The sequence below is a fragment of the Salvia splendens genome, chromosome 13 (genome assembly GCF_004379255.2).
Source record: "Salvia splendens isolate huo1 chromosome 13, SspV2, whole genome shotgun sequence".
Taxonomy (NCBI): domain Eukaryota; kingdom Viridiplantae; phylum Streptophyta; class Magnoliopsida; order Lamiales; family Lamiaceae; genus Salvia; species Salvia splendens.
The window spans coordinates 11,065,178-11,092,495 of record NC_056044.1 but is presented as its reverse complement, the minus strand read 5'-3'; the positions used below and the strand labels follow the sequence as shown (position 1 = coordinate 11,092,495).

Below are 27,318 nucleotides of genomic sequence, written 5' to 3'. Positions count from 1 at the left end.
TTTAGATCTGCTTTTCTTTATGTCGATTTCGTATGAATCTGTGTTCGTTTTATCTGATTTCTATTTTTATGTTTGTTGCTCTGTTTAGATCTGCTTTCGTTATTTTTATTTAGCTGGTTAGCGAAAAAAAAGGTACTAGTTTGTTAGAATTGCAGTCTCTGTTACCTTTTCGATGTTTATAGCTTTTAGGTAGTGCGCTTATTTTGTGTCAGTGATCCCAAGTTACTTTTACCTTTCCGCTCTAGGTTTAGTTGATCAAGTCGTTTGTTCCTTAGTTTTAATGTCTGTGATCAGTTTAGTTTAGCCAGTTGAGCAATTCATATTCCTTAGTTTAAACTTAACCCTCTAAAAAGCGAGGCCGCAACCAAACCTACCAAATGTCTCAATTCCAATTCCACTCGCATCTGTCCCTAAGGGATTCGACCTTTACTTCCCTTTACTAGTCATAGTATTGTAGGTTAAGGTGTTGAAAGCCCTAAGTCTCTCCGTTCACACACCCAGCTACCAGTAGTTATCAGCCAGCTTGAACCGTCTATTGTCTGACCTGATCAAGTTGCGTATGCTCTACATGTTTTAATTTACATGTGAACTCTGAGTACTTCAGTTTAAAAAGCAGCTTTCACTATCCTTAGTAAAGGAGGTCGTGACAAAAGGTGTTGGAGTTAATATGTCACTGTCAACAAGGAATTTTCAAGAATTTGGCTTACGGGTTTGTCATGTCTGCAATTTGCTAAGAATAACATAGCCCGATAAACCGTGACTAGGGGTGGTAATTAAGGAGAAGGGATAGAAACGGGAAAGGATACATGGATCAATCATATAACTTAGTTATGTCAAAAAAGCAATACTTGAATAGAATAATGAATTAACTTGCTTCAAAGCCTTCATAAAAATAATGAATTATCTTGCTTCAAAGAACAGTGTAAACAACTGAATGCGGTTCCATGTTTGAAAATATGAACCTCTGATAGTACTTCACAAACACAGGAGTAAGCCCATTTGGAGCAGCACCTTTCATTCAATCACACATGCACGTTAGATATATATGCATGACTGAGTACAAAGTTATTCGGTGAACACATTGCTAAATATACAATTATACAATTGAGAATATCATCAAGCCATCATAGTAATACTTGTCGATTTTCTTAAAAGACCCAAGCTTACAAAATTCCTTATGAACTAAAGTTTGACTGTACAGTCTAAGTTTTTTTTTTGTAATTAGCCATATCTGAACATATTGTGCCGAAAAAGTTGTCACTTTCTATGGTCACCGGACCGGCCAACCCCTACGATGACATACAGTCCACGTGTACACTAATTCGAGTAGGGACTCTCTCTTTACTGAGCCCGAATTCGATTAATAACTTTTGGCATAATACTTTTGGTATAACCAAAACAGATAGACATCATATAAAACAAATCATTTATGGCAAGACAACATCATTTATATAGATAAATCTAAAAAATACTTCATTTTTATCCATAAATTGTCACTCGGACTTTCCTTTCCAGGCACCGTCACCTTGAAACCTTGAAACATGATCGAAAACATCGGTTGCGAATGCTCTTATTTAAATAAATAGTTTGATGTGTTTTTTTGTGGATATGAACTTTTATATTCCATAAATTATGAGATAGATAGTTTCATGTTTATTGCTGTTGGATATTATTAAAATTATACATAAGTTGACTCGATTTTAGTTATTGTTAATGAATGTTACTCCCTCCATCCCGCTTAAAATTGACATGTTTTCCTTTTTAGTTTGTTCCAACACATTTCTTTTTTTTGAAATTTTTTCTCTCCAATTAATACACTCAACCTTTTTTCTCACTCCTATTAAAATACCTATCTTTCTTTATCTCTCTATTTTAATATTTACACTCATATTTTCTCTCTCCAATTAAAAAACTTTAACCAATAACTCCTAAAATCATGTGCCGGCTAAGAAATGTGTCATCGTAGCCGGTACGGAGGGAGTAGTAATTTGGCATGGATGTTAGTCTAAAGAATAATAGTCATTAAAAATTTGAAGATTAATTAAATTTTGATTAATTTTAACAATTTAAAAATATAATATCAAATTACTATTTAGATGATACTCAATGGATGCCAATTTACTAAAATAAGCGAAAAAGAAAAGAAAATGCATTTGAACAAAACCAGATCAATTTAACCATAATCAAAGTCCAAAAGATGTCCGTCCGTTTATTGACGGGATTAATTGAATCGTATATGTCATTTTTGCTAAAAGATAACTGAAACTGTTATGTAAATTTTATAAGTCATTTCTCATATCATCAATTTATAATCAATTTATAATAGATCACTATAGATTTCTTTCAAAATCTCGATATCATTTTAAAAGTGGTGTGCAATCCATTTATTTAACAAGGCTCGCTAGATTCTCTTAATACAATAGCATAAATGGAAGAGTATAGAGTATAAATTTCTGAATCTTGGCCCCTACCGAATTTATAGTTGTAAAATAAATGCTTGACTTCTAGTGCTATAAGATGTGGACTTTATACATATCTAAGCGACCTATCTTCGTGTGGGGTTGTTTCTATGCGCTTTCATTGTTCCACCGACACATCTTCAAACAAATTTTGACACTTTTTACATCATTTGATATATTTTGAAAGTCATGACCAATCGTATTCAAATTTCAGTGATACGACCTTTCAATGTTTGGTGAGTATTTTTTTTTCTTTTTTTAGCTGTTTTGTTTTTAGTACTCCCTTCGTCCACCTTTAGAAGGCCTATTCGAATTCAGCACAGATTTTAAGAAATACAAAGGAAAGTGGTTGGAAAAAATAGTGAAACGTGAGATCCATTATATATTAATTTTATAACAGAATGTTACTGGAATGAATTAGTGCAAAATAAGTCAGCTACCTACCATTTATTGTAAAAGTGAACCAAAATTTCTAATAATAAACAGACTAAAATGGTAAACTCAGACACCTAAGTGCGGATGGCCGGAGTATAGTTTAGCAAGAAATAAAGTTACAATTAGTATGCAATTACTACATAGTTGTGAATGAAAAATAGAAGAAGCTTGGCGTGTAGAGATTATAAGTCAAATACCGTCAGACAATACTGCTGGCGTTTGCATAATATAATCGTACTTCATTAGATTAATCATATCTAGTTTATAAATTATAGAACTGATACTATTTCAATATATGACATTGGTTTTAAAATAAGAATAACAACTAGAATTAGCTGTTCCATGTTAGGTATTTTCGAAAAGGCCAGCGTGTATTGCAGGCTCTCTTTTGTCCATCTTCATTAATCAAAGGAAATAATTAAAAAAAAGCAATTAAAAAGAGCATCAAATAATATATTATGAAAGTAAATTAGAATCATTCTTATGCTTTCTTTCTTTCATTTCCTTTCCTTGCTAGTTTGTCCTCCATATCCATGTTCATAAAGGGACGATGTAGCCGTTTCTACATTAATTGACTAGTATACTTGCAAAATTATTTTTTTCAATTCTTTTTTTAATTATAATTTCATTTTTGTTCTTTTTACTTATTTTCATATTGGACCTCACATTTCACTAACCTTATCTCACTCTCATTTTATTACTCCTTCCATCACACTTTAGAAATCCCGATTATTCATTTTAGTCCGTCCCACTTTAGGAGTCTCAATTAGGACCTTCTATAAATGGTAATAGGCTCCACACTCCACAAACCTTATTTCACTGACATTTTTATTATAAAACTAATACATAAAAATGAGACCTACATTTCACTATATTTTTTCATCAACTTTTCTTTACATTTCTTAAAACTCGTGTTAAACTCAATTAGGACTCTTAGAATGGGACAAAGAGAGTATAACAATAATGTATAAAAGTATAACTCACATTCCACTAAGCTTTTTAATAACTTCCCTTTTATTAGCTTTTTTAATCAACTTCCCTTTTATTGATAGCCGGAGGGAGTAATAACTTTTTATAACCCTCCTTCCTTCTACCTTAAGCTCAATATAAGAACTAAGGAAAGAGAAACATTCGATCAACAATAATTGATGTCATGTGGAGCATCTCAGTCATGAAAGCAAAAACTTTGATTCAACTTCAAACAGGCTGGCAATCACTCGATTAACCTGAATCAAAAATTAAAACACGAATCCACAAAAATCAGGTAATTGAATAAAATCAAATGCACACAAATTTGAAGATGAGATAATCCAACTTTTTGGAATTAATGATCATAAAATGTATCTATAACATATAATTACAAACACAAAACCTCATCCAATATGTATACATTTCCGATGATATTAATTTAATATGCACAAGTTGAAAGCAAAAAAATAAAAAAAAAAAGAATGATTTTCAAGAATCGAAGGAATAGGGAGGTTTGAGCAAATCGTAAGGCGCCCATAGCGCATCGAGCGGGCAGGGGCAGCCGGCGTCGAGGCGGGCCCACGGCTTCCCCTTCCCGCTCCAATGCAGCAGGCTCACTGGCCCCGGATGAAGCTCGCGGCACAGGCCTCGGAAGTTGTCCCCTCCGAGGCCGTGCTGGTTCCATCTGTGGTTCTGCACCTCCATCCACTCCTCGATCCTCGCCGTGTATCCGCCGCCGCGCCATTTCTCGAGGTCGATGACCATCACTCCCGTGTTGAAGTAGCAGGGCTTCCGGTTAGCGAAGGTGAGGGAGAGGGAAGGGCTTGACCAGAACGTTGGGGTGAAGTAGGAGGTGAAGTTGGCGTTGCAGTACTCCGGCGCGGCGAGGACCTTCCCGCCGGTGAGCGGGATGTCGGCGAGTTTTGAAATGTCGTCGAGGAGGATGAGGTCGGAGTCTAGGTAGACGACGCGGCGGAGGCAGAGGGGGAGGAGGTCGGCGAGGTAGCTCCGGGCGTAGTTGAGGGGACAGTCGAGGGCGGAGCGGATGGAGGTGGAGATGAGCCACGCCACGGCGGAGTCTCGGAAGGGGTAAATTTGGAAACTGAGGTACGGGAAGGAGGCGGCGACGGTGGAGCTTAGGAGGGAGGCGTTGGCGGAGGCAGAGGCGACGAAGTGGAAGAAGACGTTTTGAGGGCAGGAGGTGTGTTGGAGTGTGGACAGGATGGCGGCCATCGAGCCGCGGAGGTAGGCGGCGTCGAGGGTCATTGCCACGTGGACTGCCTCGCTTGAGCAAATCTGCCCATCTGGAACCAACTGCGCTGCCTCCTCCTGTCCCAGTTTGGGGCATGTGGGAGCATTGTAGAATTGGGGGGCTTCCCTAAATTGTTGGGAGATTGATGTTGCACCATGTGAGAATATTACTATTAGAGTGATAAGAAAAGAAAAGAGTGGAGGTGTTGGGATTTTCTTCATTGGATTGTAGGTTTTGAAAATGAGAGAGTGGGAGAGGGGTCTTTTATTTGATATGGGATTGTGTTTGAAGTTAAAAAAGGACACGCTTTTGGGTTTGGGATTCGAAATGAAACATGAAAACAAAAATGTCAAAATGATATTTTAATGGTGGCCGGGCTAAGTCAAAGATTTTCGAAGGGGATTTAGAGGTTTCACACTCATTCTAGATCTTTTATGGAAACTTCCTTTGGTTTGATGGGACCCCTTATTGTTCTTCTCCATTCTTTTTTATATGACGAAGGGAATTTATTTCGGTGATTTAATTAGATCTCACCTGTATGCAATAATTAGTAGATATGTAAAGAGCCAAATTACTCAACAAAAAGGTTATGTGCAATTACTCGACATGAAAGAGATTTGCCGAATTTATATTCGTGACCTATAGTTATAATATAGACATTCCTCACGTAAGTTACCTTCAATTAGGAGCCGGTTCTTACATTAATTGGTGAGTCTGATTCATTGGCATTTACGGTTCCGAGAAAAGTAGATTGGTAAAAACACTTTTTTGGCTTGATTTTGAACCAAGCGATGGTTGCAATTGTGGATGTGGTTCCGATTTAAACCCGCCAATTTTGCCCAATTCCATTCGATAATTTTTTTGGTTTTTCTATTTTTTAAATTATGAAATGATACTGTGTAAATATGTGAATTCATAAATTATGAATTACAAGGTTTAAGTCTCTAAGTAATAAATAAATTGATAACATGTTTAAGATACTCTTGAGTTTGCTAAGATGATCGGTTTAGTTCATAACCAAATCGTCGAGTAAGGTAATCAACTAGTGAAAGTGCCCAAATAGCTAATCGGGACCGAATGAAGATCGTTAGCCAACTATCTGATTGGTTATAACTGACAAATTAGGCGCTTAACCAAAGATAAACAAAAATAAAAAAAAATAAATTAATCTTATTTAATTTATAAGTCTTTGGAAAAAGAACAAATTATTCTGTCCAACTTATCTATAATACTCTATCTGTCCCAACTAAGTTAGATCATTTCCCTTTTTGACAAAAAAAAACAAAACATCCAACCACTTTTATCTTATTCTATCACCTACTTTACTCTCTCTTTATATTTCCTACTTTTTTCTTTCTCCCACTTTTCAACGCAATTTCTTAATCTCCGTGCCCAAAAATTTTGATTCAACTTAGTTGGGAGGGAGGGAGTACTCCTTTTGTCAGATAAAAATAGATACTCTTTTAGTTTTGATCCATCATATAAAAATAGTCTAATTCTATTTTTGGTAACTTATTTTCTTTCTAGTAAGGTAGGATTTATTATCCACTAACAACACTGCAATCACTTTTTCTTTTGATCTCTATCATATTTTACTAGTTATACATCAAAACTAATGTCATCCCAAAAGAGTCTATTATTATGGGATGGAATATAAATAGAGTTGTCAAGTGGGCCGGGTCATCCCAGCCCAGTCCAGGCCTTCCAATATTACGGCCCAGCCCAGCCCAGGTCTATTTCTAATGCATGCTGGGCTGGGCCGGGCTTTTATTAATTCTGTTAGGCTTGGACTGGGCTGGACTTTGTTTAAATTTTTTATTTATGTATTTTAAAGAGATGCTAAAATAATTATAAGCAAAAATAAGACATGACTTGTATTTATATCTCTTTTATACTAAATATAAACTTAAATAATACTCCCTCCGTCACATAATAGGAGTCACTCTTATTATGGGCACGAGTTTTAAGAAATATAAAGAGTAGTGGGTTGGAAAAATTAGTAGAATATGAGACTCATTTTCTTATATTGGTTTTATAATAAAATGTGAGTGAAGTGAGTTAGTGGAATATGGAACCTACTTATCATTTATGGTAAAAATGAAGTGTGACTCTTATTGTGGGACGAACCAAAATAGCAAAGTGTGACTCTTATTGTGGGATGGAGGGAGTATGATTAAGTTCAAATTATGTACATGAACTTATCATACTCTAAGTTCATTTACTTACTTTGTATTAACATCATTTTTCATGTGTTATTGTAATACGGGTGTGATCAATTGCTAACTCACCCCTTAATTGCTAACTACAACTAATTTTGGACCATAGGATTTTAGAAATCTAATGGTGTATAAATTGTCATGTGTAATTTCGTTTTATTATTATTTAAATTTTAAAAATAAAAGAACTATTAAATTTAGGCTTTTAGATCAAAATATCAATATAGTGTATTAAACATATCAATGTGATGCTTGGAACATGTCAACATAATTTCGAATTGACATTTTATATGTATTATGCTGACATATTTTATTAGCTATATTTACATTAATCTGGCACTACAAAAATACGAAAACTCAATATTTTTTTCAAATTTTGACATCAGAACATATGCAAGTGATATCTCGTTAAAATCCTTATAAAATTATCTTTAGTTTGATATATATTGTGCGTAAAAATAATTTAAATTGAGATAGTTATATGCATTTAAACTTTTGAGATATTTTTAAAAAGTTATTTATAACTACTTTATTGTTAATTGACATAAGTACCCTAATTGACATTTTTTATTGGATACATTGATACTCGAAAATAATAGATATTGGTCCTTGATTTGAAGATCTAATGTCTATCATTTTGTTGGAGAAGGGGCAGCTCGGGCCGATAGAGACGAGGCACATCATGGCTAATATTAGAACTGCACTAAAGGGTTTTCACTTGGAGGATAACACACATCCAGAAGGAAGGTAACAAAGCAGTGGACTTTCTGGCGTCACTGGGAAAGGACAGTGCGGAGCCAAGGAGATACACGGGAGGGTCAACCCCGGCTAGAGTGAGAGCTTTGGTGAGACTAGAACAGATCGACATGCCTAATTGTTTTGTTTTGGTTGTTTTGGTTATGATAGTTTATCCTTTATTTTCAACAAAAATGTTTTAATTGAACGAGCAAGTAGAACAAAGAAAAGAAATGAAACATCCCATAATTGGTTTAAAGTTTATTTTTGCAGTTGAATGTTGAGCTCTATTTTTTCCGAATTGACTTGAGATTGGCCTTTTTTATATGAACTGTGATTCAATTATAGAGAAAGAGTATTTGTTGGGTTTAAAGTTTTGGAACAGCCACAATATAATTACATTTATCGAGATTTTTGACTATCTATATTGAAGTACTTTCTTTCTTATTAACATTAGAATAATTGGAAATGCTTTAACTTAGAACATGGGATGTACTAGCATTATTATGGAGAAAAACGAAGTAGCATAAAAGGTCAATAGATGCTATGAGTTATGAGCTAATGAATGCTCAAAATCTAAGGTTAAAAAGGCAAAGGAGAGTTGATAGTCAGTATTGATTGTGCTTTGACTTTTTAAATGTTTATAGTATATGTGTTTATTTAAAAAGTGGCGAACCAGATACAAGTGCAAGTAAGAACGGGAAAGGACAAGATATTGGAGTAAACGAGTAAGTAAATGAGGTTTTATTGACATGTACAGGTAGTGGACGCGTATTTTAGAATATAATGTCTTTAACTCTGATAAATATTACTACGTATGTTATGTCATTGATATACTTGTGCGCTTGAGCTTGGAGATATATTTGGAATATATGTGATTTCTCACATTTTATGTGACAATGTGAAATAGTTGAATAATGATTAAAGTTTGTGCGGATTGTATAAATGTGATATGACGGGAATGATATCGAAAAGTGAGATGATGGAGATTGTTGGAGTTATATATATTAAAACTGTGAATATGTGTATGATATGCAAAGTAAATTAAAGGCTTTTATTTGTTGAGCAATGTGAAAAGAAAAGTGAAATATATGTGTTACACCCCTCATTGCTTAAGTGAGTCCCATGGTATAGTGAGCAAAGAAAGTGATATGGATAATGTGTTATATTGTGCTATATGTGTTAGTTATATGTGCCTAAAATTATCCAAAGTGAAGTGATTATCTCAAAAGCTATATATTGTGTTGATCGGTAATTAAAGTGAAAAGTTGTCGGAACGATAGGTTATATTTGTGCTACAGTTGTAGCATGTATTACTTTGGTTAACATGTGTCAAATCATTAGTGAAAGTAAGTTGTTATTTATATATAAATATTGGCCGTTTGATTTTGAAGGAATTATTTGGGGCTATAAGTGTTAGAAATTTGGGAATGTTACATGTGCTTAAACAATTATGCTGTCTCAAACTATATAATGTGTTGATGAAATAAAATGCTAAAGTTGACAGGATAAAAGGATATAAGTTGTAATAATATTACTTTGATTGACAAGTATCATGTTAGCATTGAAAGTGCTATTTATTTATATGATTTATATGATTATGCTTGTTTTACCACTCCTATGATTCGACAAATTTATTTGTTGGCGAATATGGTTTGCTCCACAGGTTACTACCATACTAATGAAGAAAGTATGGTCTAATTTATATGGTTATTTTGTTATATGATTTTAACAGAGTTGTATCTTGTGAAATGATATATTGATTAATATCAGATTGGAGGATGCAACATAAATGGATATTGTACGACTTTTCAGGTAACATCGTTATTGCTTTGCGATAGTAATTTTATGAAAATTTTAGAGACTATATGTTGAAATGTGATTACACTACGAGTTTCAGCTCACCCTCTTTCTTCTCCTCCTTGCAGAGTATAGAAGCGACTGATCTCGCTTGCTGGGCAGCTGCGTGTGTCAAGTTATTATCTCTTTTGTCGATAAAATTAACGTGGTATACGTGGCATGTTTAGTTGAAGATTTATAGATATGTATATTTCGGTTTGATAAGTCGAATAAGGGGTGTTACATGTTTGGTATCAGAGCCTAGGTTTAGGCTTTCTTAGGCTTCTAGTTTGGTTAAAGTTAAGTTTGGACACATGCCACATATGATATTGAGTCGTTTTAGTTGTCAGTGACCCGATGCAGCTGCCAACGTATCTTGATATATGATAAGGCTCATATCATGCATCGGTTTAGGGGTAAAATGTACGGTACTTGATCGGTTTTATCGCGCAAAGCAAGTGTTAAATGTGCAGAAATGCTGCTTGACTAAGGCAACCAGGCCAAACTGATCAAGCATGTACAATATGCGAAAAAAGCCAGAAAGCGGGGGAATTGATCAAGGGGAGTAATCATTACAATGGAAATTATTTTAGTGTCTCGGAAATTTCTAAAGTTAAAACCTCGAGGTCACTCAATGGTGGCATGATAAATACTTTTTATAAAATATTTTCGGCATGAGTCCACTGAGTGCATCAAGTACTCAGCCCTGCATTTCTTTTTTTACAAATGTGCAGGTTGAGCGGTGACGAGCGCGGTGGGGGTTGAGCATAAAAGTGAAGAATGTCTGTCAAATGTCTAGAATATGTTTTGTCTTCATACATAGCATTATTCTACTCTCGAAATGCTTCCGCTGAGTGTTGTTTCGTTTGAGTTCTTGTATCGCTGAGATAATATTCATTTTTGAGTTGTTGATTGTTGAGATACTCTGATTTTATTCGAGCTATTCCCATTTTGTTTCGAGCTATGGTCGAGTTGCGTTGTTTTCCCCTTTACTCCCCGCTTCTTTAATCATCTTCTAGTCGCGATCAACCGTGTTTTCTATCCTTAGAAAATGCGGGCGTGACACGTAGTATGAAACACTGTTGAACCAAGTATGTGAATTATTGATCAGTATATCTCATAATGTGTGAAAGATATGAAATACTGTTGAACCAAGTATGTGAATTATTAATCAGTATATCTCAATACATTATGAACCTTTTGGGGTATAGTGGTACCCTTGATCCCATGTGATTCCGCCACTGCATATTGACATAGAGTGCTTACACAACTTTACACATAATAACGCACACACTAGGCACGCACAACGGTTCCGAACCACCGGTTCCGGTTCATGAACCGACGGTTCACGGTTCATCATATGCATGAACCGGAACCGGCCGCCAAGGGTCTCGACGGTTCCGGTTCAAAAAACCGCCGGTTCACAAGGCGGTTCAAAACCGCCGGTTTTTGGCCTGAACCGCCGGTTCTGGTTCATGAACCGGCGGTTCAACCAAAATTTAAAAAAAAATTATTTATTTATAAAAATTGATTTTTATATTTAAAAATATTTTTTACAAATAAATGAATACAAGAAATTCATAAAAGCCCATATATATTTGATGGGCTTGCGAATTTATGAAACCATTCTTGATGTTTCTCTTTTATAGAGACATCCTTGAATGTTTTATGTTTCACTTTCGATGTGGGACAAAATCATTCTTGGTTGTTTCTCTTCCAATTTAAATGCTCAAGTCCAATATTAAGTATTGATATTTTAAAAATCTAAAGGTTTAACTTGAAGTAGTGTTTAATAATTTTTATAAATAAAATGTATTCATTATAAGTTGTAATTTTTAGTCTTATTTAAATTTATTATCAATAAAATTGTTATTTTCACCTTAATGTTTGAAATTTGTTTAAGCACATTTTATACATAATAAAGACTAAAAAGCAAAAAAGAATACTCCGTACTTAAAGTTGGATTTGATTTTTAAAATGCCAATACTTGGATGAGAGTATATTGGATTTGATTTAATTTGGAAGAGAGTATATTGCAATATTCTCTTTTATAGTTACAAATTCTTGGATGTGTTACTCTTTCTTTCAATGTGGGATAAAAGTCATTATTTGTAAGTCTATAATAGATCGTCCATCATTCTTAGTCTATATTAATACTCTATCTTCTATTATTCTAATTTAACAACAAATATTATTACATAAACTATTATTCATTAGTTCTTTGTCATTAATGATTTGCTTATGTTTATAAATTTATGTATGTGTTAACTAATAAATAATATTATACACATTGAAAGAATAATTCTTATACAAATTGTATAAACCTAACAATAATTATTATACAAATAAATATTTTCTATATACAAATCATATTTCCCAATAATTCTTTATTTATATCAATCAAAAATATATTTGAATAATAATTTTATTTATATATCATACAAAACATGAATAAAAGTAGAAGTCAAAAGAAAGTTTTGTATCCCACATTAGAAAAAGATGAATGAATGCTCTAAACATGTAGTTATAAAAGAAAATACTTCAACATATTTTGTCCCACATCGAAAGTGAAACATAAAACATTCAAGGATGTCTCTATAAAAGAGAAACAACCAAGAATGATTTTGTCTCACATCGAAAGTGAAACATAAAACATTCAAGGATGTCTCTATAAAAGAGAAACAACCAAGAGTGATTTTGTCCCATATCGAAAGTGAAACATAAAACATTCAAGGATGTCTCTATAAAAGAAAAACAACCGAGAATGATTTTGACATATATAAATGTGTACTAAATAATACCGATTTAAATCACAAATTATGGTAAATTTTCAGTCTATCCTATAAAATGTTTAAAATAAAATATTAAATCACAAGGTTTTAAATTTTTCTCACCCACATAAAAACAATGCCTTTAATGATGATCAAAACAACATTATTTCATTAAAATAAATATTAATTTTCATATTTATTATTAACAAAATTAGTAATTTTTTTCTTTCTCTTCTCTTTGTTACCTTTTAACACTTTATTCTATGTTAGCCTGCACTAACAATAGAGAAAAAAAGCAAGTGAGGGTGTGAGATAGAGAGGTAGGTGAGATGAATAAAAAATACTCCCTCCGTCTCATTTTAGGAGTCCTGGCTTACCATTTTTTGGTGTCCTAATTTAGGAGTCCCGGTTGAAATATTCCATAAATGGTATTAGGCCCCACATTTCACTAACTTTTTTCCATTCACATTTTATTATAAAACTAATTTAAAAAAGTAGGACACACATTTCACTATCTTTTTTCACCAACTTTCCTTTACATTTCTTAAAACTCGTGCCGAACTCAATCGGGACTCCTAAAGTGAGACGGAGGGAGTAATGAAAATGGAAGGTATAGAAAAGCGATAACAACAAAATCAAACTTATTTAATAATTTGTTTTTTAGCATTAGAGCATCCGCAGCGGTGGCGGTTGGCGCCACCGCCGTCCGTGCCAGCGGCAAGGCGAAGAACCGCCGCCGCTGCAACCGCGCCGCTGGCACGGCGCTGCTCGATGTATCGAGCACGTCCGTGCCAGCGGACGCACACGTGTCACTCTCCCATTCGCCAACGGCATAGCCGTTGGTTTCAAACAATTTTTTATTTTTTTTTTTAAAAAATCGGTTTTTTATTAAAAAAACCGATAAAAAATAAATAAAAAAAATTTTCACTTCCCCAAAAAATTATATCCGTTTATAACCGTTTTTCCCCACTTTTTAATTTTTTTTTATTTTTTTTACCCCAAAAATACACACTTTCATCTATAAATACCCCCAATTTCACTCCCAAAAATTCACACTTTCACTACACAATTCTCATCATCATTCTCTCATCTCCATTCTCATCTTCAATCTCTCATATCCATTTTCATCTTCCTCTCACACCCTACAACACCACTATGTCCGGTAACGACGACAACCCAAGCGGCTCTCACGGTTGGAACCCCGAATGGTTCGGTTCGCAACCGTTTCCTACTCCGGAAACGGAATATTCGGCCCCTCCTCTCACCCAAGATTCGGGCGTTCCGAGTGGCTACCGGCCATACCCAATCGACGATCAAGGTGCCTCCGATGGGCGCTACGGGTGGACACCGGAGCCTAGGCCTCGCGCCCCTTCCCAAATGCCGAATCCTCCATCTCGCGCCGGTGTCCGCACACCGTACTCACCGGCGGAGATGGAAAGATTGTTCAAGGCGTACTTGGAAATCTCCGAAGATGCGGTGGTTGGAACGAACCAATCCGGCGATCACTTTTGGTGGCACGTCTCTAGCCGGTACAATGCACACCGGCCGCCGGGAACGATCGAGCGCAACGAGAGTATGGTGCGCAACTGCATCGGCCGAGCCAACGAAGAAATTGGCAAGTTCAACGGCTATTTCATCCAGGAGTCCCGGAATGCCGGGAGCGGCCAAAGCGAGGTCGACATCATCACCGCCTCGCTGAGCACCTACCAATCCATGAACGGTAAGTCGTTCAAATATCTTAACGTTTGGCAGGAGACGCGGACGCACCCGAAGTATAAGGGAGGCATAACATCCTCCTCTAGCGGCTCCTCCAAACGCTCACGGTCGGTAGCACTATCCGACTCCGGCTCGGAAGAAGTGGCTAGCCAACTCGCCGGAGCTAACTTGGGTAGCCCCGATGCCGGACCAAGCGGTTCCCGACGCCGACCGCAAGGTAGGAAGAAGGCGGCGGCCGAACGACGTCGCGCCGCGACTCCATCTGCCCCTGCTCCCGAACCCGCACCCTATGTTCCACCTCCACCCCCGAACAACTCGTTGTGGGCCCTTTTGGCCCAACGCAATATGGCCGATAGGTCAACTATGACCCCCACGCAACTTCAAACGCACGAGTCCATGATATTGGGTCTCCAAAAACAATTGGGGTTGGTGCCGCCGGATGCGTAGTCTTCCTCGGGTTATATTAGCCAATAATTATGTAATTTTTAATTTTTAGGAGTTTAATTATGTAATTTTTAATTTTTAGTATTTTAATTATGTAATTTTTAATTTTTAGGATTTTAATTATGTCTTTTTATTTTATTTGTAATTTGTAATTTTTATTGTGGTTTTTTAATGAATTTTAGTATTATGAAAATGTTGTTGTGTAATTGAATTTTATATTAATTGTGCTCGTCCTTGCGGAAGAGCACAGTTGTGGGTGTTGTGCTCTTGCCAGAGAGCAGGCATGAATAGTACCGCCCGGGCCCACAACCGTGCCGCTGGCAAGAGCACGGTTGTGGATGCTCTTACCGTGTTAAACAACGTTGTATTGTTCGCACAAATATTTTTGGCTATTACACCAACCTTTCGACCAAATTAAGAATGATAAGGATGATTGCCGATTTTTCATATGATAAGGATGATTGCCGATTTTTCATACTCCCTGCATCCACCATTAGGAGTCTCATTCCTTGACGACACAGATTTTAAGAAAGGTTAAGAAAAATTGATGGAAAAGAGTTAGTAGAATATGAGTCTCCCTTGTATATATTAGTTTTAAATGAAATGTGAGTGGAATGAGTCAGTGGAATGTGAGACCCTATTACCATTTTTGGTAAAAGTGAACCGGGACTCCTATTCACTGACGGACAAAAATAGAAAAATGGGACTACTATTCGCGGACATAGAGAGTACTTTGTAATTTATAGTTCTATTTTGAAAAGTACGGAATCAATTAAAATTTAATCATATTCTCTGATTTATAGTTCTATTTTGTAAAAAGTGCTAAATCAATCAAAATTAAATTCAATTTTGTAATTTATTTGAAAAAAATGCTATTGGATGACGTCGGTTTATCTTCTTAACTCTTTTTTCCATGAAGATGCTTTAAATTAAACCTCAACTTTGGTTTCGCCTAAATTAAAAAATACTTGTATTACCACAAATTTTCAAACTTAATGATTTATCATTCTGTTTTTAAAAGCATTAGATCCAAGTAAATTTGACCAAACTTCATTATTTATTTGACAATTTTTCCAAATATTTATTTATATTAAAAACACTTTGAGAACTTTAACATTTTGTGTACCAAAAGTATGAGATCTACCGTGATTTGTCCAAACTTGGTGATTATTTGACAATTTGCTCAAATAGGTATTTCTATTAAAAATGCCATGAGATCTTTAACATGTTATACAGTTGGAATATACAAATTTACCATTTAATGTATAACTATGACTCGACTTATTTTAACATAAGAAATACCCGCAAGTGTATGGAGCTAGTGTATCAATTAGTAAACAAGAGTATTGTATCCCACAGAGACAAAACTATATCAACTTAAGTACCATGAACAAATATTGACTACTATAGATAATCCAAAAGGATTTGGTTTGTTCTAACAACTACTAAAAGCATATAATAAGCAAAAAGAAAAGTAACAGATACTACGAATTTTAACACAAGAGAAAAGTATCACAAAGAGAAATATAGAGTTTTGGATCCAATTAGAATGGAAACGACATGCGATTAATTTAATAACTTTGATTCCCCATTTAATGTATCTAGGATTACTAGGAAAGTCGCTAGTCTAGGTTGAGCCCTCTCTCGAGTACACTCACCACGTTGATTAACCCTTAATATTGAAGTCTCCTTCTAATATGTCTAGATTAAATTCAAGGAACAAAGACCCAAGCCCTCACAAAGGATCCCCTCTCTCGAGTGCAAATTATCTAAGTGATGTTCATTCTATTATCACCCCTAGTTAGGTATCTCTCGATTACTACTATCTAGGTAAACAAACTCAATTGGTAGTTAAGAAATTGAATTAATAAAGCACAAGAATGAAAAAAAACCACAACAGCTAAGAAATCTAAAGAAGTTATTGAATTAATCACATACATCCATTGTAGTCTTCACCAAAACTCCACAATAAGTTTAGCTACTCATGTTCTTCATGAAAACCAAGACAAATGATTCAATCAAATATTTAAATAAAAGCAAACTAGATACTCCTGTGGAATGATTCTTTGGAATGGAAACTTCAATCCTCCGATTTGTAGTCCTCCATCTTCAAATCTCTTTTCAAAAGTATTTTTGGGGGTCAGTGGAGTGTGGTAGGCGGTAGGTTGTAGAATGTAGAAACCGGCTAAGAGCCCCTTTTCCTTCTTATTTTTTCATTTCTGCCAAAACTGCACAAATTCGCGTGTTTTTCACCCGCACGGGTGACTTAGTGGCAAAAGGATACCCGCCCGGGTGATTGTATATTTTTTTTATAAAACCGGCTTAGAGCCCTTTTTGGAATTATTCGATAGTAAAAATGATTATATTTGTTGATTTCTCCAAAAATATAGGGGTAGTTTTAAGAGATATTAGATTGTATATTTTTTTATAAATCTTACAATTTGTTATAAATGTTAATCACAATGTATTACTCCACCTATCAGAGTAAAATCCTACTATGTATAAACTATATATATATTTTGGGGTTGTTCAGTTTGTAAGATTGTATTTCGAGATTAAATATATAGTGTGTTTGGTTTATGAGATTGAATCTTATACCTCAATCTAGATGAATAATTATGTGATAGTTAGTCATAGCCAACCTCATCCAACTAAAATAATCTCACAACTCAATATTAGATTATATCTTGGTACTATTTTGTCAAAGAAACCGAACACCGCCATTATAGTTTTGGAATTATTCGATAGTAAAATCCTACAAATTGTTATAAATGTTAATCACAATGTATTACTACATCCATTGGGTAGTTTTAAGAGATGTTATACTCCTTCAGTCCCAACTAAGTTGAGTCGTATTTTTTTTGGATGTCCCAACTAAGTTGAGTCATTTCCCTTTTTAGCAAAAAACACTTTTACTTTTCTCCATCACATACTTTACCCTTTCTTTATTTTTTTACATTATTCATTTCTCTTATTTTTCAACACAATTTCATAATTTTCGTGCCCAAAAAGTTTTGACTTAATTTAATTGGGACGGTGGGAGTATTGTATAATTTTTTAAGTGGAAAGAATAAAAATATATCTGAATATAATGATGAAAGCGAAAAAGCTAATTGGAGAAACAATGAAGAGTGTAACTATATTAATATTTATAAGAAAATCTAACATCGTGTGGATAATTATGTATAAGTAAAAAGAAAAGTATGACTTTTATTTTGGTATGAATGTGAGTATTTATTAATAAAATTTTCATTTTATAACAAATGTTATTAAAATAGTAAAAGTATTTGTAAAATACGAAGGGATGTTACTTCTTTCGTCATACTACGACTTAATAGGAACACAAGTTAAATGTTTTGGGGTTTAAATGTTAGAGCATGCACAACGGTGGTGCCGGGCCCCGCATCCGTCCGCGCCGCTAGCAAGGACGAGGCTCGTCGCCGCTGCGCTCGCGCCGTGCCAGCGAGCAGGATACGTGGCGAACGGCGATTGGGCAACGGCTTAAATATATTTTTTTTATTAAAAAACGTTTTTTAATTAAAAAAATCGATTAAAAATTAAAAAAAAAATTCACTTCCCAAAAAAAATATATCCGTTTATTACCGTTTTTTACCACTTTTTAATTTTTTTTTATTTTTTTCCCCCCAAAAATACACACTTTCATCTATAAATACCCTCACTTTCACATCCAAAAATTCACATCAAACCACACAATTCTCATCTTCATTCTCCCATATCCATTCTCATCTTCATTCTCCCATATCCATTCTCATCTTCATTCTTCCATATCCATTCTCATCTTCATTCTCTCATATCCATTCTCAATCTTTCTTCCACCCTACAACATAACAATGTCCGGCCAAGGCGATGACCACCCGCCCTCTCACGGTTGGAACCCCGAATGGTTCGGTTCACAACTGTTTCCTAGTCCGGAAACGGAATATTCGGCCCCTCCTCAAACCCAAAGTTCGGGCGTTCCGGGTGGCTACCGGCCATACCCAATCGACGATCAAGGTGCCTCCGAAGGGCGATACGGGTGGACACCGGAGCCTAGGCCGACCGCCCCCTCCCAAACTCCGACTCCTCCTACTTGCGGTGTCCGCACACCGTACACTCCGGCGGAGATGGATAAATTGTTCAAGGCGTATTTGGAAATCTCCGAAGATGCGGTGGTTGGCACGAACCAATCCGGCGAGCACTTTTGGTGGCGCGTCACTCGCCGGTACAATGAAAACCAGCCGTCGGGAACGATCGAGCGCAACGAGAGTATGGTGCGCAACGCCATCGGTCGAGCCAACGATGAAATTGGCAAGTTCAATGGCTATTTCCTCCAGGAACAGCGGAATGTCAGGAGCGGCCGTAGCGAGGTCGACATCATCACTGCCACGCTGAGCACCTACCAATCCATGAACTGCAAGTCGTTCAAGTACCTCAATGTTTGCCAGGATACGCGGACGCACCCGGAGTATATGGGAGGCGTAACATCCTCCTCTAGCGGCTCCTCCAAACGGTCAAGGTTGGTATCCCTATCCGACGTCGGCTCCGAAGAAGTGGCTAGACAACTCGCCGGAGCTAACTTGGGTGTTGTGCTCTTGCCAGAGAACAGGCAGGAATAGTGGCGTCGGGCCCACAACCGTGCCGCTGGCAAGAGCACAGTTGTGGATGCTCTTAAAGTGGGACGGCGTATTAAGTTGGATCTTGGGCTCGGGGGCTCGGGCTCAGTCATATATAATCAATTTTAGATCGAATTACTTTTTTTATAAATAAAAATGCTCGCATAAAGAGGAAGGGACCTAGTCCTAGAAAAAAAAATACTTCTTTTGTCTGTCATTATGAGTCGCAGTTTATCATTTAAGTCTGTCCGTCATTAATAGTCTCGGTCACTTTTATTATAAATGGTAGGTAACACTTTTTCATTCTACACGCATTTTATTACTATAAAACTAATATATAAAATATGTCTCACATTTCACTATCTTTTTTTATCCACTTTCCTTTATACTCCATCCGTCCCAGATAGTTTGTCCCATTTTTCTATTTCGGTTTGTTCCATATAGTTTGTCACAGTTCACTTTTACCATTTTTTTATAGTGGACCCTATATTCCACTAACGCATTTCTACTCACATTTTATTATAAGACTAATATATAAAAGTAGGACTTTACATTCCACTAACTTTTTCAATCCACTGACTCTTTTTGCCAATTCAAAAACAGAGCTTCGAAAAACACCTACTAACAAAGTATCCAAACATCATCAAACACAAAAACAAACATCAATCATAACTATAACTGCCAAATCTAAAGAACATTTCCCAAATCATTTGAAAGAACCAACACGCCCTTAAGTTTACTTGGAAGAAGAATAGTAAACTTTCTACATTCCATATCGCATACTTTGAAAAGTTTATGTGAATTCTCAAAGTCAATACGTTTGAGCTGAATATATTCATTAATATTCTTATACTCCAAACTTTTCCACAATATATAATCATGAATAAATTAGAAAACGATATGAATTCTTCTCGAATGAGACCAAAACATAGGTAACCTGTCGACTGGATAAACTTTATGAAGAAACAATTGGATATCGAAAGAAGGGTGTATTATTATTGCTTAATGAATATGTGCAGAGATTACATCTTTATAGTTAAGATACAATTTACATATGGTAAATACAATCTCCTAATTTTGGGATATGATCAATTAGAGATCAATTAGGAATCAATCACATTAACTCCTTGATTTCTTTTCAACACTCCCCCTCAAGTTAAGCAACGGGGTTCCCGATACTTAACTTGCTTAGTACTTCTCTGAATGACTTCGCGTTCACAGCCTTGGTTAGAATATCTGCCAGTTGATCTTTTGATTTTACATATGGGAATTCAACAACCTTGGCTTCAAGCTTTTCTTTGATGAAATGTCTGTCGACCTCCACATGTTTAGTTCTATCGTGCTGAACCGGATTTTCGGAGATGCTAATCGCAGCCTTGTTATCACAGAACAGTCAGCATGGTTTTGACACGTGAAGGCCAAGCTCCGTCATGAGTCTTTTCAGCCATAATATCTTAGTGAGACAACTCTTGATCACACGGAACTCTGCTTCAGCACTAGATAGTGATACCACCTTCTATTTCTTGCTCCTCCAAGTAACAAGGTTTCCTCCTATTAACGTAAAGTATCCTGCCGTGGACTTTCGGTCATTTGGGTTCCCTACCCAGTCTGCATCAGTAAAACCATTGATCTCCAAGTGCCCATGTTTTTCGAATAATACCCCATACTCCGCAGTGCCTTTCAAGTACCGAACGATGCGTAAAACTGCTTGCCAATGATCCTCTTGTGGTGAGTGCATAAACTGACTTACTATTCCCACGGCATATGCTATGTCAGGCCTGGTATGAGAAAGGTAAATGAGCTTCCCCACCAGTCTCTGGTATCTTCCTCTGTCTGTGAGTTTTGCCCTTTCCACCATTTGCAGTCCATGATTCTGTATCATTGGGGTGTCTGCTAGCTTGCAGTCTACCATGCCCACTTCTGCTAGGAGATCAAGGACATATTTTCTTTGATTGATGAAGATCCCTTTCTCTGATCTCTAAACCTCAATTCCCAAGAAGTATTTGAGTAGGCCCAGGTCTTTCATTTCAAACTCTTTGAACAGGTTTTTTCTCAATTCGCCAATTTTTTTTTCGTCATCCCCTGTGATGATCATGTCGTCGACATAGACAATAAGACATGTGATTTTTCCATTCTTCTTCTTGAGGAATAATGTATGATCTGAGTTACTCTGCACGTAGTCGTATTTCTTCATCACTTCAGTGAATCGGCTGAACCAAGCTCTGGGGGACTGTTTTAGTCCATACAACGTCTTCTGGAGTTTGCACACTTCTCCGGGTTGAAACTCATCTGAAAAACCCGCCGGAGGATCCATGTATACGGGCTTAGGTAGTTCTCCATGTAGAAAGGCATTAGTCACATCGAACTGGTAGAGTGGCCAATCCTTGTTCGCCGCGACCGAGAACAAAACTCTAACCGTGTTGATCTTCGCTACCGGTGAGAAAGTTTCAGCATAGTCAACCCCGTATGTCTGAGTGTACCCCTTTGCTACAAGTCGTGCCTTATATCTCTCAATTGAGCCATCTGGTCTCCGTTTGATGGTGAACACCCACCTACATCCCACGGCTTTGACTCCTTCTGGCAGCTTTCCTTTCACCCAGGTATTATTCTTCATCAATGCTTTCATCTCTGTAAGCATAGCCTCTTTCCAGTGTGAGCGCTTCATTACTTCCTCGGCAGTTTGTGGGATGTCTTCTTCCTTATAGAGTGCCGCTTGGAATGCTCGTGCCATCTTACTCAAATTTCCTTGCACAAAGTTTGCAACTCCATATCTGCTCTTAGCACCAATCCTCTCGGGAGAATATCGTTTTGGGGGAATGCCTCGAGTACTCCGATATGGAAGAATGTACTTCCCCGTGTCCCCATCAACGGTATTGTTTTCTTCTTCTGCAGTGTTAGTATCAACTACAGCAACATTCGGGTCAGAGATAGGTACGGGGTATACCTGGGATATTGGTTGAGGTCGATCGAGAGGTGGTTGAGTAGACTCTGGTGGGGAGGCGTGCTCTGCGGCAGTGACCGTAATAGTCTCTGTTGGTTTCTCAATCGAGGAACTTGGAGGCGACACAAACCAACTTAGACAGTCCCCATGATTAGTTTCAGGATTTTGCTCCCCCTGACTGCTAAGGTGGTGTGGGTAAAAGAACTCGGTTTCCAAGAAGTTGCAGTTTATAGTGGTGATGATTTTCTTAATATTTGGGGCATAGCATTGATAACCCTTTTGGTTTACCCCGTATCCCACAAAGACACATTTGGAAGCACAGGGTGAGAATTTTGTTCTTTCATGTTTGGGTGTATGGACATAGACGGTGCAACCAAAGACTTTAAGCAGCATACTAAGGGTTTCAGGTTTTTTGGCTTGTTGGGAGAGGATATCAAGAGGGGTTTTTTTGTTGAGGATTTTTGTGGGTAGTCGGTTTATGAGGTAAATCGAGGTTTCCACGGCTTCGGGCCAAAGAAAGGTGGGTACTTTGGATTCAATCATGAGAGCACGGGTGACATCTAGAATCGTTCTATTTTTCCTTTCTACTACCCCATTTTGTTCGGGTGTATAGGCACAAGAGGTTTGATGAACAAGGCCTCATTTTTGAAAGAACTCAGACATGTCATTGTTGACAAATTCTCTCCCATTATCAGATCGAAGGATTTTTATGGTGGTTTGAAACTGTGTTTGAATCATATGAAAAAACAGGCTAAATTTTTCAACTACTTCAGATTTGTGTTTCAAGAAATAAATCCAAGTCATCCTAGTGCAATCATCAATAAAGGTAATAAAATATCTAAAACCCTTTCCCCCAGTAACGGGCGCAGGGCCACAAACATCAGCATGCACAAGTTCAAACATAAATTTCATACGAGTATCTGAAGGTTTGAAAGATTGTCTGTGGCTCTTAGCCAAAACACATGTCTCACAGGAAAAATCTCTAGGAATTTTAAAGTTCGGAAACAAAAGCTGAAAATAACCATGGGAAGGATGTCCTAGTCTTCTGTGCCACAGCCAAGTCTCCTATCTCGTGGATCCTTGAGCCAGCATTGCACTGCCATGTTGAGCTACCCCATCCACGTAGTAGAGTCCCTGGTTCTCAGTGCCACGCCCAATGATCTTCCTCGTCCGAATATCCTGTAAAATGCAACAATTTGGGCGCATTAGAAGAGTACAATTCAGCTCTCTTGTGACATGGCTCACTGACATTAATCTTTGAGATAAGCTTGGCACAAACAGACAATTTGACAAATGGAGGTTTGGTTTTCTATGGTTCCGGCCCCTGCCACTTTAATTAACTCCCCATTCGCAGTTCTAATATGTCTTAGTGACCTCACTAAAGTCGCTAAAGTCCGTTTTCACCGGAATCATAGTATCAGTGGCTCCACAATCAAAGATCCATCCCCGTGTATCAATTTTACCCCTATTTTGCACGTTAAATGCAGCGGAATTTTTTATCAGAGGTGCAAAACGATTTTGGGTTTTAATTTGGTCAATATGTGGTATATTTCGGATTTCAAGATAGTTGTGGGTGACTTATCATAATATAAGAAGTTTAGGGGTCGATTTAAGGCAGTGGGGTTGTTAAGGAATTTTTTACAAGTTGGAGGGCTTAATTGCAATAAAAAGGGATTATTAGGGTTTGGTCCTAGACCAAACCCGTTACCTCCATCCATTGCTGCGCTGCTGCTCCATTCAGTCGTTCCTCCGGTTCTTGCCACAAAATTACCTACCCGAACTCCGCCTCCGCCGCCGCCGCTGTTGCTGCCACCATTGATTTCTGGGCGAGAGGTATTTGCCTGGTTTTCCCCTCCCTTTGCTTCGCCCCTGTTCTGATTTTGGGGATTTTGTCGCTGCTCCGTCTCAGTGATTCCCAAGGCGGCGAATCTCGCCTGAGTTCGTGCCTTTTGATTCTCATCCCACCATTCCGGATATCCTAACGGAGGAAACAAGTTTCCCTCGTGTGTTTGTTCTTCCCACAGTGGGAACACCATAGCTTATTTTTGTCCGGCCTTCCTTCGAAATGGTGTGCGGCTCCGGCAGGTGGCGGTGCTCCTCGGTTGTTCGGTCCTCCTCGATTCGGTCGATCCCTCTGAGCCCCGAACCCATAGCCTATTTCCCCCGATGATGCATCGGCGCTCCCTACGCCAGTGGAGTCTCCGGTGGGTGGAGAGGATGCCGGTGGCATGATTTTCTGTCGAGCCGCCTCCTTCTTCACCCATCCGTAGGCTTCTTCGACTGAGGGGTAAGGCTGCTCACCCACAATCCAGTGAGGAATTTGATGAGCCGTTTCTCACTCGTGTGTTGTCGAAACTCCCCGATCCCCTTGTCGCAACATGTTACGGGTGGTTTCTAACTTCGATCAATTGTCACCCACAATCCGTGGATTCGACGGTAATACGTCTCAAGATCAAGATTTCCTTGTCTCATGTATATTATCTTGTCTTCCAGGTCGTAAATTTGATAAGGATTCGCCTTGCTCTCGAAGGTGATTGCGAGATTGTCCCACAAGGCTTTGGACGTTTGGTGGTGAGCGAAATCGGCGATAATATCATTTTCGATATTATTGACGATCCAAAAGAAAACAATCAAATCAGTTTCCTCCCATTCCCGGTATCCCTTGTTGTTTGGCTCCGGTGGTTTGTCGTAGATGTGGGAGTATCCCCCCTGTTTCCAATCTCGACTTTCATCAGCCGAGCCCACAATGGGTAATTTTTCCCGTTCAATTTGAACGCCACGGTAACGCCCTTGTTTGTCCTCAATTTTGAGGATTCTCCTGTTGGCTTGTCTTTGTCTGTGTCTGACATTATTTGGATTGGTTTTTGGTTGGATTGGTTTCTGGTTTGGTTTTGGTATAAGGGCCGAGAATTGGGTATCACTCGGCTATGATGAGAATTCTCTGAGCCAGAATTCTTCCTGCTCTGACGCCATGAAGAAACAATTGGGTATCGAAAGAAGGGTGTATTATTATTGCTTAATGAATATGTGCAGAGATTACATCTTTATAGTTAAGATACAATTTACATATGGTAAATACAATCTCCTAATTTTGGAATATGATCAATTAGAGATCAATTAAGAATCAATCACATTAACTCCTTGATTTCTTTCCAACTCTTTAACTACTTTCTTCATAAACGTCCACTAGTTTTATCATTAGTGACATAACAATACCAAATTCTAACTCCTTATAAATTGTAAAACCTTGGCTTTCAAATTCACATACACCAACGAATCAAATGAGTCGACAATTGATCCAAACACCTCAACTTTTGGCTGTCGGAGCACCCTTCCATCGTCAATTTCCAGTGGAGCCCGACCGAGTCGTGGGGCGCAATGTGGTCGTTCCTCATCGCCTCCATCACGGCCTCCATCGCCATCTCGGCGAGCCTCAACGTCCTCCTCCGCCTCCGCCTGAAGCCGGTCTCACTGGGCCCTGTCCCGGCCCTCCACAGCCTCGCCATATCCCTCCTCTCGGCCACCATCTTCGCCGGCATGCTGGCCTCCTCCGTGGACGAAATCCGGGACACCCGGTGGTTCTGGCAGCTCAACAAGACCCCCTTCCAGTGGCTCCTCTGCTTCCCTTTAGGCACCCGCCCCTCCGGCCGCGTCTTCTTCTGGTCCTACGCCTTTTACCTCTCCCGCTTCCTCCACATCCTCCGCACCTTCTTCACCCTCCTCCGCCGCCCCGGGAGCTTCTCTGTTTTCCAAGTCATCAACCACGCGGCCCTCGTCCTTATGTCGTATCTCTGGCTCGAATTCTCGCAGTCGTTCCAGGTCCTTGCGATCCTCTCGATGACCGTGGCGTTCGCGTTGGTCTACGCCTTCCGGTTCTGCACCGAGGTCGGGTTGAAGCAAGAGACGAGGCGTTTCTCGTTCGTGATGTTGTGCCGGATTGCGCTGGTGGTGACCAACACGGCGTGGCATGTCGGGCTGTTGGTACTGCATTTTTGGAAGGGCGGATGCAACGACATGGGCGCCTGGCTTTTCAACACCGTGCTCAACAGCTTCGTGCTTCTGTTAATCCTCAATTTTTATGTTAGGAAGTGTTTGAGCGAGCGAGATCCAGGTTATTGTTAGGGTTCGACGGCGCACCCCCGAACTCCAAATTATTATGATATCATCCGCTATTGGGTACTCCCCAAAAAGCCTCATACTAATAGAGTTGTGGTAGCCCATATATATGTCTGCGCAACTCTTGTTTACTCACCGATGTGGGATATAGTTTGCTCCCCCCACTATCCTCCCCTCAAACTAAGACCACCATACCAAGACCAAGATCACACACATGTCTTGGTCGAGCTCACAGGGAGATATTGGAAAACTTGCAAGTGTAATCCACTGAACCCTGAGCCACACAGACCTTGCCCCTAAATCAGGAGGGCTCTGATACCATTTTAGGAATCAGATCATTTGAGATTCTCTAATTACCGAAATATCTTTTGTTTACACCGCAATAGAGAGATGGTCAATCTTTCATGTTAAACAACATCTGCTTAAGATGTTCATATAAGATCTTGATTACCATGGAGAACTAGTATGACCATCTTCGATTTAATGTATAATTCGTTTAATTTTATTGAGATATTTTTGTGCTTATTGAATTCTTAGTTTGTATACGGACGATCAAAGTAGATGTAATGGAGTTAAAGTAACATTCTTTTTTGTTTGATTTTTAGGAAAAGGGAGCGATGATAGTTTGAATTCTAGACTTTTTCTCTACAAAAATGCATTGGCCTCTTGAATGTCACCGATAACGTGATTTAACCAAATTTAGTTTTGTAAAGCCACAATTCTAAATTACTACCTATGTTCCACTCTAAGCGGTGCATTTCCGTTTCGGCACGGAATTTTATGTAGTGTTATTTTGTGAGTTAAATGGTTAG

The 27,318-nt window shown here is 38.0% G+C and overlaps 2 protein-coding genes across 2 annotated transcripts; one reads left to right on the top strand and one right to left on the bottom strand.

Annotated features, from left to right (window-relative positions):
- Positions 1 to 4,187: 4,187 nt before the first annotated feature.
- Positions 4,188 to 5,449, bottom strand: LOC121761928 (probable galacturonosyltransferase-like 1). The gene has a single exon (XM_042157641.1). The coding sequence runs from the start codon at positions 5,334 to 5,336 to the stop codon at positions 4,353 to 4,355; it is 984 nt and encodes a 327-aa protein (XP_042013575.1). The 5' UTR covers positions 5,337 to 5,449; the 3' UTR covers positions 4,188 to 4,352.
- A 20,244-nt stretch (positions 5,450 to 25,693) lies between these two features.
- Positions 25,694 to 26,512, top strand: LOC121760478 (elongation of fatty acids protein 3-like; the record flags this gene model as incomplete). The annotated part of the gene is made up of 1 exon (XM_042156136.1): positions 25,694 to 26,512. A coding segment is annotated over one exon (819 nt), but the record flags the coding sequence as incomplete, so codon positions are not given.
- Positions 26,513 to 27,318: the final 806 nt, after the last annotated feature.

Bases quoted from the DNA above. Each gene is read 5' to 3' on its own strand.
- LOC121761928 (XM_042157641.1), bottom strand. From the start codon at position 5,336: ATGAAGAAAATCCCAACACCTCCACTCTTTTCTTTTCTTATCACTCTA.